The sequence below is a fragment of the Pipistrellus kuhlii genome, unplaced genomic scaffold (assembly GCF_014108245.1).
Source record: "Pipistrellus kuhlii isolate mPipKuh1 unplaced genomic scaffold, mPipKuh1.p scaffold_m20_p_16, whole genome shotgun sequence".
Taxonomy (NCBI): Eukaryota; Metazoa; Chordata; class Mammalia; order Chiroptera; family Vespertilionidae; genus Pipistrellus; species Pipistrellus kuhlii.
Genome location: NW_023425471.1, coordinates 10,169,389 through 10,184,182, shown reverse-complemented (window position 1 = coordinate 10,184,182; position 14,794 = coordinate 10,169,389). Strand labels below are relative to the sequence as shown.

At 40.9% G+C, this 14,794-nt stretch overlaps 1 protein-coding gene across 2 annotated transcripts in view; it reads right to left on the bottom strand.

Annotated features, from left to right (window-relative positions):
* The window catches only part of POLA1 (DNA polymerase alpha 1, catalytic subunit), a 310,112-nt gene that overhangs the window by 282,637 nt on the left and 12,681 nt on the right, over positions 1 to 14,794 (bottom strand). For both annotated transcript variants that reach the window (XM_036439656.2, XM_036439660.2), the window contains exons 4-10: positions 14,214 to 14,294; positions 9,407 to 9,522; positions 8,898 to 8,960; positions 7,787 to 7,879; positions 7,261 to 7,348; positions 6,015 to 6,219; positions 5,750 to 5,928 (exon numbers count right to left, since the gene is read on the bottom strand). In XM_036439656.2, the coding sequence (XP_036295549.1) occupies positions 5,750 to 5,928; positions 6,015 to 6,219; positions 7,261 to 7,348; positions 7,787 to 7,879; positions 8,898 to 8,960; positions 9,407 to 9,522; positions 14,214 to 14,294 (825 nt within the window). The remainder of the gene's footprint in view (positions 1 to 5,749; positions 5,929 to 6,014; positions 6,220 to 7,260; positions 7,349 to 7,786; positions 7,880 to 8,897; positions 8,961 to 9,406; positions 9,523 to 14,213; positions 14,295 to 14,794) is intronic.

The following is a 14,794-nucleotide window of genomic DNA, read 5'->3' as shown; positions in this document are numbered from 1 at the left end:
CATCAATTCATTGTTCATGAAAACTGGACGTCAAGATAGGACTCCAGAGATTTGCTAGTCAAACTAAGAGATGATCACTGTGCTCAATTCTTGACTCCATGAATAATTAGACAGCAGGAACCAACATAGCTACTCAACATGGCCATTTATCTGAGACATTAAGAAAAATCTGGCATATATAAAGGCTACTGTACACAAGGCTAATTACTCTGGTTTCACACGATAGCTCATCAGTGCTTCCTTTTGTCACTCATTCTAGTAGAAATAAGACCATCTAAGAATTTTCATTTCTGAAGATGATTAAAATTCTTACAAGAGTTGTGTGATTTTTCATCTGGGGGGAAAGAGGCAGGTGGGGGGTTGGGGGGAGGGAAGGGGGGACTGTGGAGATGATTAAAAAGAAAAAAATCTCAGTAGTGCAGAAAATTAAAAGTCATCCTTATAACAGTTAGAGATGAAAAAAACAAAATTCCAAGCAAAGAAAAATAAAGGCCCTAATATTGGATTCAAAGATTCAAATAGCTCATTTTACAGTCAAACTAATATCACACTTCATGCAACACATTTGACACTGTTTATGCCTCATTTGCCACAGAAAGATCATGGTAAACAAAGATCCCATCCCTTCCCCTCCCCACCCCGCAGTAACTAGCTGAAACCAGGTGCAGTCAGGATTATTCAACCTTTAAAAAGTCGTAATGAAGACAGGATATCTTCCCATATGCAAAGAGTAAGATTCTTTTCATAATTATGGAGCATTCAGCAACAACTGACTTACTTAGAATCTGTAAGGAACTGAGAAACAATAACAGGGTCTTTGGGAGTACTTAGTTTTTATTAGCGGCATTGATTTCACCAAGGCTCAGTGATCATTACCTGCTATCAAGATGAAACTGTTCAACCCTCTGAGATTAAAGGACTTTTTAAAAGCTGTCTTATTTAACCCATTGGCATCAATCACAAGGACACAAAACTTGAAAAGTAGCACAGAACAGCAGGCCTGAGGGTGAGAAGCCCAGAACTCTGCCACTGAAGAGCTGACCACTTCATTTTCAGAACCTCAGCTTCCTCCTCTATAAGTGAATTACTGGACTAGAAGATCTCCAAGGCATTGTCCACCATTAGAAAATTCCGTTTACCTTAGCATTTGGAAGACAGACCAATAACAGACAAGTACTTCTTTTAATTGCAAAATGTTTCCCAAAGGTGGTTGAAAAGGATTATCCATGACTATGGGTTAGTACCAGGAATTCAATAATACATTGTATAAACTGGTTGCTTCACAAATATCCTGTGCTTTAGTGCCTCAATTTTAACCTCCAATATCGGAAGCTAAGCAGGGTCGGGCCTGGTTAGTACTTGGATGGGAGAAATGTCAGCACTGCCCAGCCTACGTGGCTGGATTGGGTGTCATCCAGTACAGTGGAAGGATTCTCAGTCAGAACACATATCCAGGTTGCAGGCTCAATCCCAGGTAGGGGGCCTGTAGGAGGCAGCCAATCGATGGGTCATTCTCACATGTATGTTTCTCTCTCTTTTTCCCTTCCTCTCTCTCTATAAATAAAATCAATTAAAAAAAAAGAAATTCAACACTGCCTAGCATTGCTCTGAAAGCTGGAAATAATGGCTTTGGGGGAATTGTTCTGTCTGTATCTGTGACATCCATGAATATGGTAGCTACTAGTGACATGTGGCTATTGAGCACTTGAAATGTGGGTAGTGGCTGAGAAGCTTAATTTTAATTTTTATTTCAATTTAAAGAGCTACATATGGCCAGTAACTATCACAGTGGGCAATGTAGCTCAAGACCTTACACTGTAAAACAATGCTCTGTGTTTTTTTTTTTGTTTTGTTTTGGTTCTTTAAATATATTTTATTGATTTTTTACAGAGAGGAAGGGAGAGAGATAGAGAGCCAGAAACGTCAATGAGAGAGAAATATCGACCAGCTGCCTCTTGCACACCCCCTACTGGGGATGTGCCCGCAACCAAGGTACATGCCTTGACTGGAATTGAACCTGGGACCTTTCAGTCCGCAGACCGACGCTCTACCACTGAGCCAAACCAGTTTTTTAATAAGAGTATTAATAAGAGGTGGAAATAATATGCTCCTTTTCACACAGGAAAGAAAGAGGATTGTTGTTCCTTAAGGTTGCAATCCTTGGCAATTGACACTAGCAATCTGATGCTTTATGTGTGAATTACTGCTTTTCTCAGAGAGAGAGGGAGGAAACACAGATGTGAGACACATAGGCTGGTTGCTTCCTGCATGCACCCCAACCCGTTGATCGGGAATCAAACCCACAACCCTTCAGTGCATGGGCTGATAGCTCTAACCATTGTAGCAAACCAGCCAGGGCTATGTTACCTTTTTTTTTTTTATTGATTTTACACAGAGAGGAATTGAGAGGGATAGAGAGTTAGAAACGTCAATGAGAGAGAGACATCGACCAGCTGCCTCTTGCACACCCCCTACTGAAGATGTGCCTGCAACCAAGGTACATGCCCTTGACCAGAATCGAACCCGGGACCTTTCAGTCCACAGGCGGACGCTCTATCCACTGAGCCAAACCGGTCTCGGCTATGTTACCTATTCTTACACTATGCTGCTACAAGGCTGCAAGAGGCAAACTCAGTATGGTAGCAAATGCAACTCTGGATTCTCTGAAATCTTTCCTGTGTATCTGTCTACAGGATTGTCAATCTCTGAAGTTTATTTCAATCATCATTTATTAAACACCTAGTATATTCCTGACATCACACTGAAAGCTAGAAATAAAGGCCTCTAGGAGTTAAAAGGCTTTGGGGGAAACAAAAACACAGAATCAGATCTTTTCAAAATAACATGACAAATGCTACAATGGAAAAGGGTATGATGGGGTCACAGAGAGAGGGCTCTTGGGGTCAGTCTGGAGGATTAGGAAACTTCCTGGAGATGACACAGGCTGAGTCACATGAGGGCATTCCAGTCAAACACAATGAGTAAGGGGACATGGCATAAAGAGCATCAGGCACAGACAGGGAGCTATTTCAAGGGCACAAAAGTCATGCATTGGCAGGCACCGGAAACCTTGTTAAGGAACTCAGACTTTCATGTTTAAGTGATTACTACCACTGTGGGTGTTTTTTAATAAGGAAATGACACAGTCAGAGTTACCCTTCTGAGCAGTAGCTCTGGCGATGGTGTGATGTAGGCAAGAAGGGACCAGATGCCGAAGCCAGTTTGGCTCAGTGGATAGAGCGTCGGTCTGCGGACTGAAAGGTCCCAGGTTCGATTCCGGTCAGGGGCATGTACATTGGTTGCGGGCACATCCCCGGTAGGGGTTGTGCAAGAGGCAGCTGGTCGATGTTTCTCTCTCATCGACGTTTCTAGCTCTCTATCTATCTCCCTTCCTCTCTGTAAAAAATCAATAAGAATATATTTAAAAAAAGATCATCCGTGTTGTAATTTAAATTAAAAAAAAAAGGGGGGGGGGACCAGAGGTGGGAATTGTGAGGAGAAAGACACCTCGTCTACTTTAGGAGAGAAAACTAATAAGGAAGTGAGGAAAAGGGGGGATCAAGGCTGGCTCCCACATTTCCGGTTTTGACTGGACCATTAACCAAGATAGAAAATCAAACCTAACATCAAGCAAATACAGCAAAGCACAGACAGTAGCAGTGGGAAGGGCAGGCCCACAAAGTGGCACAACTCCAGTGAGTACCACTCACACAGCCATGCTCCAGAGGCCCCATGAAGCACATGTGAAAACAATGTCCCATGCAGTCGCACCATGGGATAACCTGGGATTCCGCATTGGATGGGAAATATTTGCTCAGTCTCATGGAATCACACCTGCCAGCCTACCTCCCACTGGCAAGTAACAAAGAGGTAGTCAAAGTGGTGAGAGGCTCTAGCCAAAGTTACGTGCCCTAGCTAAAGGAGATATGATACCATTTCTAGGACTGCTTATATCTTTACCTAAGGAACTAATTACTAATACATGGCAGTTTGCTGCTCAAGTGGCTCTGCCAGAGTTTCCACATAGTTGATAAGCTAAAACATATTACTGCTTCTGTTTCCCCTCTGAGAGACCACTACGGTCTTTCCAATTAAATTCCATGCCTGATTATCTTAAAGGTAAATCTGGCCTCCAAGTTCAACAATTAATACTTACTCTTCTCACTCACTCACTTGCTTCACTGACATCTACACTCCATTTTCATCAGATGCAGCCTCCAGGAAACCATTTTGAAAAATTCAGTTTGCTTCTACCCTCAGATCCAGAAATGGGTCTAAATAAAAGTATCTCTGTTTAAGGGTATATTTTCTACTAATCCAACAGATTTTGTCATGCCCAACTCTGCAGTGAAGAAGGGCTCAAAGGAGCACAAAGGAAACTGGAGAGCCTCCTGGCTTTTGTGAGTCAGAATTAACAGAATCAGCTCATTTGGAGAAGGACCTGGGAATCAATCTTGATCCCTCCTCTCTGTCAACCCTCATATTAATCCATCAACAACTTCATGTCAAAATACATGTTAAATGCATCCACTTTTCTCTACTACATGCCTGTCCTGCACTGACTGATCTCCAGTGCTTCTACACTTTCCCACTACCCCGTTCCAGCCCCAACACACTCACACAGATACATACACACACACACACAGGCACACTCACACACGCAAATGTATAAGCGCTATTCTCCACACAAATTGGAGATTCCTGTTAAAATGTATGCCCAGCCGAAACCGGTTTGGCTCAGTGGATAGAGCGCTGGTCTGCGGACAGAAAGGTCCCAGGTGTGATTCCGGTCAAGGGCATGTACATTGGTTGCGGGCACATCCCCATTAGGGGGTGTGCAGGAGGCAGCTGGTCGATGTTTCTCTCTCATCGATGTTTCTAGCTCTCTATCCCTCTCCCTTCCTCTCTGTAAAAAAATCAATAAAATATATATTTTTGAAAAATAAAATAAAACAATAAAAATAAAATAAAATGTATGCCCAACCATAAGAACGCCATTCCGCCCATCCTGCTGGTACTTAAAATCTTCCACCACCTCCCCATGGCTCTTGAAAGAAAACCTAAACTCCTTAATATGGCTTTCAAGGTTCTTCCTTATCTGCCCTAGGCCTTTTTCTCAAACTTCATTTTCTACCAATCTTGTCACTTGATTACTGTGTTATAACCAACAAGCTGCCACCTTTCTCCCTCCAGGCCTGTGCTTACTGGTGCATCAGGCTGAAATACTCTTTCTGCAGATCTGCACGTGCCCTCAATCTTAGCCCAAAGGTAGGCTCCTTAGGCCTTCCGAGTCCATCCCCCAACTAACCGCCTTTAAACCATTAACCAACTTACCTTTATTTATTGCCTATTATCCCTCCCCACCTGCTCTACCCCACTAGAATATAAGTTCTATTAGGATAGAGAATTTGTCCAGCCTGTTCACCCCATCTCAGTGCCTGGCATACAAAACCGTGTTTCATTTGCTGAGCAAATGAACAAATTCATGACAATTCCCATTTAAAGTATATTAACTAGAACTTCGGATACATTGAAGGTAAACTACAAGTACACATTCCATATATAACTAACTGGTTTTGGGAAAAAGCATCTTTGAGGATTATTCACAGGACACAGCTGCTCTCCATTCAGGTGCCTCGCGCACCCTTACTATGTACGTATGTGAGTGCAGAGCCTGTGCCAGTTACAGTTCCTTAATGCATTTAAGGGACAGGCGCTATTCCATCTTAAAGACATACAGTATGATTACCTGGTTGGTTGTACTGATCTTCATAAGCATCCAGCCAATAAAACTGAAACACTTGTTCCTCATCTGCCCCTTTTACCAGTGGCAGGTGACTGGAATCCACTTGAACTTCCTGGGCTGAGAAACTGCTGTCATCTTCCTGATCGATGTCCCAACAAGAGACATCTGGGAGAAAACCTCCTCTGCAAAAACCACATTGTCAAAAACTTGTCAAAATCCAACAAAGCAATCGTAGCGCTACTTGCCAGAAAAGTCGGAATGCTCTTACAGGCAGGGCGTGGTCCCTTTCCCAGGATCTGCCTCCGGTTTCGCCACCTCCGCTGGCTCACTCGCTTGGTCCCAGGTCTTAGCAGCCACAGGCTCCGCATTCACCTCCTCAGTTTCCATGGGCTCGTCAAAGTCAACATCTTCAAAATCGATGGCCCCTGACTCCTTCCTGTCGTGTGTGCACACCGCTGCTGGCGCTGGCTCTCCTGCAGGCAGCATTGCCCATTCCCATCACAAACTGCTGCCTCCCCAGCACAGCCATAGGGCCTACCCTTTTCCCACGCTGTATTTGCATCCCGTCAACCTCCAAATCTAGATGTACCTTGTAACTTTTACTGCTGTGAATTGAAATCTTTCGCACTTAAACTTGCTATCACAAATACCTTCAAAATCGCCTCCACGTCCTCCCTCCCGGGTCCTCCATTTGGGGCAGCACTTTGCAACTGCTCCACACTCTTGTACCTCTGCCTGACATCTTTTTTTTTTTTTCATAGTTAACAACCATTTATTAACACAGAAAGGAATAAGGCTTGGCCCCTGTTCTCAGAATGCTTGATGCAGAGGGGCAGACAATCACAAAGCTGCGGTAGAATCACAGTAGAATATGTACCATCACTGAGGTACAGACAAAGTACTTCGGAGGCACTGTGAAAGGGATACACAGGTGAGGGAGAAACAATTTTCCAACTTATGCCTGCCTACAGTATTCAGGGAAGGCTCCAGAAACATCACTGATGAGTCTCAAAGGAGTAGAAGCCACCAGGTGAACAGTGAAGGAAGGAGCCCGTACAGGCTGGGACACAGGTGCAGTACATAAGGTCAATCAAGTAAGTGAGGGGTTCAGGAAACCAGGCATGAATGACGGAAGAAGGAAAAAGTGAGTAAGGCATGAGTAGAACTGTTAAGCACAAACCTATAGCTCTACTGTGGAAATGTGAAGGTCTTGTTTCTCCATGGAGAGGGAAGAGGGAGGGGGGAAGGTGGGAGGTCCTATGGTATGGGTCCCTGCCACCTCTCAATGGCCATCAGGCTCCAACATCAAGGCTAGAGCTTCACAGTTGGGATCTAATATCCATAAGCTACTAAATTGTGAAAAGCCCCCTTCAGAAGGGAATAATTTGTATGAATGCAGTTCTAAATGGGAGAGAGTCCCTACTGTATTCATCTTTCTCAGATGCTGTTGATCCTGCCTAAGAAATAGCTCTAGTTCCTTCAGGAAATCAGATTCTGCCTGACATCTTACTTACCAGCCAATTCAGCACGTGGAAGAGGAACAGGGGTTAACAGAGGCTCCTTCTTTGAGGCAGGGGAAGCAGTTTTTCCTGAAGGAACTACCTGTAAACGTGTTTAAATGTTCACTCAGTTAGACCTGCATACTAAAAATAAGCACACTGTCCTGCCCTGCCCAGAGATAATGACAGTTCCCGTTTATAAAACAACTTTGTGTATTATTAATGCAACAGCTTCGATTATTTTACTTTTCCCTAGGTGTACAAAAGAAATACTTGTTTCCAGGAGGAAAAGTATTACATTTAGCTCAGTGGTAATACCTATAATAAACACATGCTACTTAACCACAAAATTTACTATGACAAAAGCAGGCACATGCTATTTTTGATATACTACATGAAACTATATGATGAAATGGGAGTCCTCATTTAAAACAAAAAACCAAGAACAAACTCAAAGGTATTTCACTCACATAGAAAAGCAATAAAATAAATTTTAAGCGATAATGTACATCGAGTTGGAAGGTATTTCCACACACTTTACCTTGGGGGTGTGCACAGAGAAAGGATTCAGTGACGCTCCAACGCATCTTTTCTTCCTCGGTATTAGTACTGGTGGTGGGGTTATTTGAGGTGTCTAAAAGGAGGGGTAAGAAACACTTCATCGCCGCGCTTGGTTTACAAGCCAGAAAAAGTACATTTCTCTCCCCATTGAAGCCCAATGAGCAAAGCATTTTTCCTTCCCTGTTCCCTCCACGGATCTATGTTCATGCACTGAGGTTACTATAGCAACCCTACCACAGACTCACTAGAAACCCAGAATAGATATTGAATCCACTCCTGACCAATTTTTCTTTTCAAAACTTATCATACTTTTCCCTTACCCTTCCGGAATATTACATTTAAAAGCTGTCAAGCTGGAACTACATGATGTGAATGTATGTCATTTTAATCAAGGGTCATTTAGAAAGACGCGCACCTCTAAAGGAGAGGTTAGTTTTTTGTGAAACAGCAAATTCCCGGAACAGCTGAGCATGTCTGAGTTCTATGAGGGACAGCTCACTGACTCTTCCTTTGTCCCCACTGGGAATTCTAGACAAGGATCTCACGCTTAATTGTACAGACTGACAGGCCTCCATCTATTTTGGGAACATGCACTGCAGCAACTGAGTGCATTCCCAACGCTGACTCGTGTGTGTATTCTTACTACCTTAAACACCCCCCCCCTCACCTAAAATGGTGAGAAAAAAGCAATCCGAAGGGTTGTTCATTGGTTTGGGGTTGTTTTTTGTGGTGGTGGTGATGATGTTTTCGCTGCATTTTTTTAAAATTCTGACAATAGTCTTTTTTGTACAATTACTGAACTATTTATTCAGCTGATGGCCCCTGCATATTTAAAAACTCCCAGAGATTTGCCGAAACCGGTTTGGCTCAGTATAGAGCGTCAGCCTGCGGACTAAAAGGTCCCAGGTTCAATTCCAGTCAAGGGCATGTACCTTGGTTGCAGGGGGGTGCAAGACGCAGCTGATCGATGATTCTCTTTCATCGATGTTTCTAACTCTCTATCCCTCTCTCTTCCTCTCTGTAAAAAAATCAATAAAATATATATTTTTTAAAATAAATAAATAAATAAAAACTCCCAGAGATTCACTTACCTCAGTGGTCAGATCTTGTAGAATGTCACCTAGCAGATCATCCTTGGACAAATCTATAGCTTTCTGGAAGGTAGAAAGGAAGGTAGAATGAAATAGCCCTGCACTTCCCATTTTCACCCAGAACATATGTCTACGAAAGGAAGAACCGAACCTTTTCCGTCTTCACTGAGTGCTCATCTACCAGTCACAGATATGAACAACCATCTGCGTATACATCACTCCTAAACCCAGAGCCCCCATCCTCTATTTCCATGATCCTCCTGCTAATCACTGAAATCACTATAGTCAGTTCAGCTTTCTTATTCAATTTTCTTTTCTATCTCCAAGTTCCAACCACTGAGGTGCCTAAATTCACCTAGAAATCTACATTCAAATTAGTGATAGAAATTTGGAAAATATTACTCAAATATTTGAGCTCAAACATAGAGAGCACCTATTGTCTGTATACTCAAACACTAAATTATTTTCACAAAAGGAAAGACAAAATAGAAGAAAAACATAAAACTCACATCACCAGTTTTCTTCCCGGCACTGGCAATAAACATTGACTTGATATTGTTTGGTTTTGTCACCACAGACTTCTTTACATTCTTCTTTTCTTTGTTGCGAGTTTTACTATCGTTTACTGTTGGAATATAAATTATTTAGAAACAAGCACTGCCAAAAACCAAAATGAAAAAGTCTAGTCACCTGCTCTCTGTATATGAGAATTTGAGAAGAAAACTGTTAAGAATTCAAAATACAAAAACGTGAAACTTTATGCAAGGTAGAGATGGAAGAATTTTTAAAACAGCTGAAATCAGGAAAACTTGGGCTGAATGTTATTTCGAAAACTGATGAAAATACCAGTAAAATATCTGGATAAGTTACTAAGTGTAACTGTTTAATTGCTATTGTTAGTGTGAATAAAAATCTTCCTAAAAGGTGGTGGTGGGAGGGTTCTGTTTTACCCATAGAAATCAAAAGATCAAGTTCATCTGAAGGCAGGGTTTTAGCCTCACAGTCCCCATGAGATTGCCTTTTTAGCACTAGACTGAATCTGAAAAGACAACTAAGCTTTAAAAAAATAGCATTATCACTTATGATATTGCAGCATCCTAATTTCCATTTTATGAAGAATAGCAACTATATACACACAATATATTGTAGCAACACTAAGCCAACAGACACATTTACACAGTAAAGAACAACCTGTGCCATGCTCTTATGATCATGTGAATGTCAATCACCTATAAACTATTCTCATAGTCTCAATTTTACCCTTGCTTTCTGAGTCATTCCAGAGCAGTCTCTACCTTAAAAAGACCTCGAATGAATATAATTAACTAGATAACTGCCACGCGTCCAAAACGGAAACCATCCCAACATGCCACAATATTTTGAGCTTAAAAAATCTATAGATGCTTATGGCGTACAAAGGTTTAATATAGTGTGGTGGTGGCACAGGAATACATAGAAGAGAAACAGAGAGTGTACAAAAAGACTCATTTACTTATGGAAATTTAGCATATAATAAAGGTGGCATCTCATATCCCTGGGCACAATATGGATTTTTTTAATAAGTAATGCTGGCTACCCATTTGTAAAGAAAGTAACCAGCCCAGCTGGCATGGGCTCAGTGTTGAGCGTCAACCTATGAACCTGAAGCTCACGGTTCCATTTCCGTTAAATAAGAAACAAGTTTATAGACAAAACAGAAGAAAATTCTTACAATGTTTCACAGATAAAGGACCAATTTCTCTAATATTAAAAAAGCCCCAAACCCCAATAGGAATCTATACTAATGGCAGCTTAGGTGGTTGTCACACCCTCACGCATCACACCCTAACGAGATGGCCGTCACAAGATGGCCACTCGCACAACGGAGGCGGGGCTCGGCAGAGGCAGCGGGTTGTGGCAGGGGAGGGCAGTTGTGGGCAATCAGGCTGGCAGGCAGGCAGGGAGGCAAGCAGTTAGGAGCCAGTGGTCCCGGATGATGAGAGGGATGTCTGATGTCTGGTTTAGGCCCAATCCCTGCAGTTGGACATCTCCAGAGGGGTCCCAGATTGGAGAGGGTGCAGGCTGGGCTGAGGGACACCACCCCTCAGCCCCCGTGCATGAATTTTGAGCACTGGCCTCTAGTGAGGGTAATAAACACAAATATATGGCTCACCTAAAAATACAGGCATATCTCATTTTACTGTGCTTGACTTACTGTGCTTCATAGATGTTGCAGTATTTACAAATTACAGGCAAGACCCTCCACCATCAAAAATACTATGCCTTGCTTTATTACAATATTTACTTTATTGCAATGGACTGGAACAGAACCCACAATATACCTGAGGTATGCCTGTCTATATAAACAACTATAAGTTTTATGAAAAAAATGTCCAACTACATGTGTAAAAGAAATGCAAGTGAAAATCACAAGATGTCATTTCTCACATATTAGAGCGGCAAAAATGCAAAAGCTTGACAACAAATTCTGTTGGTGAAGCCATGGGGGTCTAAACAGACACTCATACATTGTTAATGGGAGTGTAAAATTAGACAACTCCTACGGTGCAGAATTTAGCAATCTATATATATACATAAAAGTCTAAGCGACCGGCTGACCAGCCGACCAGGTGATAGTTATGACACACACTGACCACCTGGCCTGTGGAGATCCGGCCGAAACCAGCTCTCCAACACCCTCCGAGGGTTCCCAGATTGCGAGAGGGCACAGGCCAAGCTGAGGCACCCTACCAGTGCACAAATTCTCCTGTTTAAGGAGATGAAAAAGCACATGGGATCATTTCATTTCATTCTCTTTGTCACAGACTAACAAAAACTAGGATTACACAATTAGCCATACTGCTACCAATATGGTACCAGTGTGTAGAATTACATAGTTTGTCAGAAACCAGGAACATAGTCTAATTTAAGCCACGAATGAATAAATAAATAACATTACACATGAGAAAAAAAATACACATTCTCATTTTCTATAAAAGGGAAGACAGGAAGAATAATCAGAAACTATTAAAAATAGTTACCTGTGGAGATGAGTAGGGACAAATAGAAAGCATAGGAATTAGAGTAAGATCTTACCTTAATATCTTGATACAATTTTAATTTTTAAATCACAAAAATGTTTTATGATATTAAAAAAATAAAATGAAAACAAAAGAATTTTTTAAACTAAAATTTGAATACAAACAAAATAAACCTATATAGTAAACTGATGATACGGCACACACACAAAAATTACTTCACACACCTTTTGAAGACGACACTCTGACTATACAAACTTAACAGGTTATATGCCAAGAATAAAATTTCAAAGAAATTACAAACTTTAGAAAGGTTGTTGGTAGAGTGTATTATAGATTTAGTGATTCTAAAATTTCCAATATTATATTATGAAATTTTAGAAGACAAGGGTTTTCATTGGTCGTTAAGGTAGACACAAATAGAGAACTAGGGAAGATGAAGAACAGTGTAGGATTGGGTTTCAATCTAATGTATCAGTATGGACTCACAACATAAACAGACATCAAATATTTTAGTTCTGCCGAAACCGGTTTGGCTCAGGGGTAGAGCGTCGGTCTGCGGACTGAGGGGTCCCAGGTTCGATTCCGGTCAAGGGCATGTACATTGATTGCGGGCACATCCCCGGTGAGGGGTGTGCAAGAGGCAGCTGGTCGATGTTTCTCTCTCATCGACGTTTCTAGCTCTCTATCTCTCTCCTTTCCTCTCTGTAAAAAATCAATAAAATATAATTTAAAAAAAGAAACATGACAGCTAAAGTGGACTCTGCATTTTTAGAAATAGCTATGAAAGACATTACTAGGTTAACTGGGAAAAATCTTACTATGAACAATATATTAGATAATATTATGAGAATGGCAAATAGACAAATGTCCATGTTCTTAGAAGGTAACTGCTGAAGTACAAGTAAATTGTCATGGACAACTTACTTTCAGTAAATTCACCAAAAATTAAGTCTCTGTATGTGGTTGTGGGTAGAGTGAAGAGGGAGAAAGTGAACGCATATTGCAAAATGTTAATCTACAAATTAGGGTCCAGACTTTCTGAAAAGGGCAAGACAGCACAGAATTTAGACTTTGAGGCAACGTAAGTCTCTCTTACGCTGTTTTATATTCTTCTTGGCATCTTTTTTTTTAAAAAAACAACAACATTCTTTAGAAATGTAAAAACCAGTATTAGCCCAAGGACTATACATTAACAGGCATGATATCCTCCTAGGTTAATGAAAATGAGAAACTGGTGATAGCTACACAACTCTGTGAGTACATTAAAGACCATATGTGTTTAAATGTATGTATACTTTAAATAGGTGAATTGCATAACATGTGAATTATATCTCAATAAAGCTGTTTAAAAATAAACCGCTGTGAGTGGGCCATAGTTTGCTGAGAAAAAACTAAACCAGAAAATAAGAAAATTTTCCCTTCTTATCTGACAGAAACTAAATCAGGCATGTTTACAAAAAAAAAAAAAAAAAAAAATGTTTGCCAGTAATTGTTCAGCTAAGACAGTCGGACACATCCATTCATTATCATTTTAAATTTCAATTAAACAAAGCAAGTAGATTAAGTTCTAAACCTTATTGAAGTACTACACTATTATAAAAGAGCTAAAATTCCAATTAAAAGGCATCACTTATCTAAGTCAGCAAGTCTAAAATGACTACAAGACTGAAAATTCCTGCCCTAGCCTGTTTGGCTCAGTGGATAGAGCATCGGCCCCAGGACTGAAGGGTCCCGGGTTCAATTCCGGTGCAGAGCACGTTCCTCGATTGCAGGCTCAATCCCTGGCCCTGGCTGGGGCTCGTGTGAGGCAACAACAATGTGTCTCTGTCTGTCTGTCTGTCTGTCTGTCTCTCTCTCTCTCTCTGTGTGTCTGTCTCTCGTGAGAAGTAACCAACAGTGTTTCTCTCTCTCTCTCCTTCTTCTCCGCCTCCCTTCCACTCTCTCTAAAAATAAATAGAAAAATAACCTCAGGTGAGGATTAAAAAAAAAAAAAAAAAAAAAAAAAAAAAGACTGAACATTCTAAAATAGCGAAAAACCAAATTCTTTGGACAATAAAAACACAAAACTTCATTTCTTGTATTTTTGCTTTTTCATTTCTTGTATTTTTGCTTTTTATATTTAATTTTCTACACAACTATGCTCCTCTCAATAATAGAACATTTCCTATACCTAAAAACAATTGTGATAGGTACGCTTCCCTTAAAGGAAACAGTATCAAAGTACCAAGTCATCTCAAATTTTAAATAGTTCTTTAAGTATCAACATGGTATCTTCTGGAAAACAAAATGTAGGTACCTAGTCCTTGAGAATCAAGGGCATCATCTTCAAGGTCATCATCAAAAATCTCTCGGCCATCCTCCACATAGCCGACACCATCTGCAGGAACAAAATGTAACATTGGGATCAAGTTACTAAAACTGGCCGATATGTTAGCCAGAACCATACCACAAAATGCATAACCTTTAGACCCACTCAGATGTTCTCCCCGTCCTGTGCCATTTTTAAGTGAGCAGAATCCTGTTCAAATAGGTGTCAGACAAAACAGCAGCCACACAAGTTTTCCGAATTAAAACCAAAGGCTATCTACTATACAGACATCTTCGTTTTACTCTGCTTCGCTTTACTGCGCTTCCCCAATGTTGTATCGGGTCTAGTAATAATTAATGTCGTTTTTCAACATTCGTTTAAAATCTTCCTTGGCGTTGACTTGTATTGACATAACCTTCAAACACGTGGTATCTACAGAACGTGTGAAGTGCAATTAACAAGTTTTGCTTGAAAAAGTTTGTGTTTGGTTTGGTTTTTGTTGCAAAACTAAGGCTAAGAAGATGGCGGATGAAGAGCATATTCGGCACTGCATGCTTTACGATAGGGGA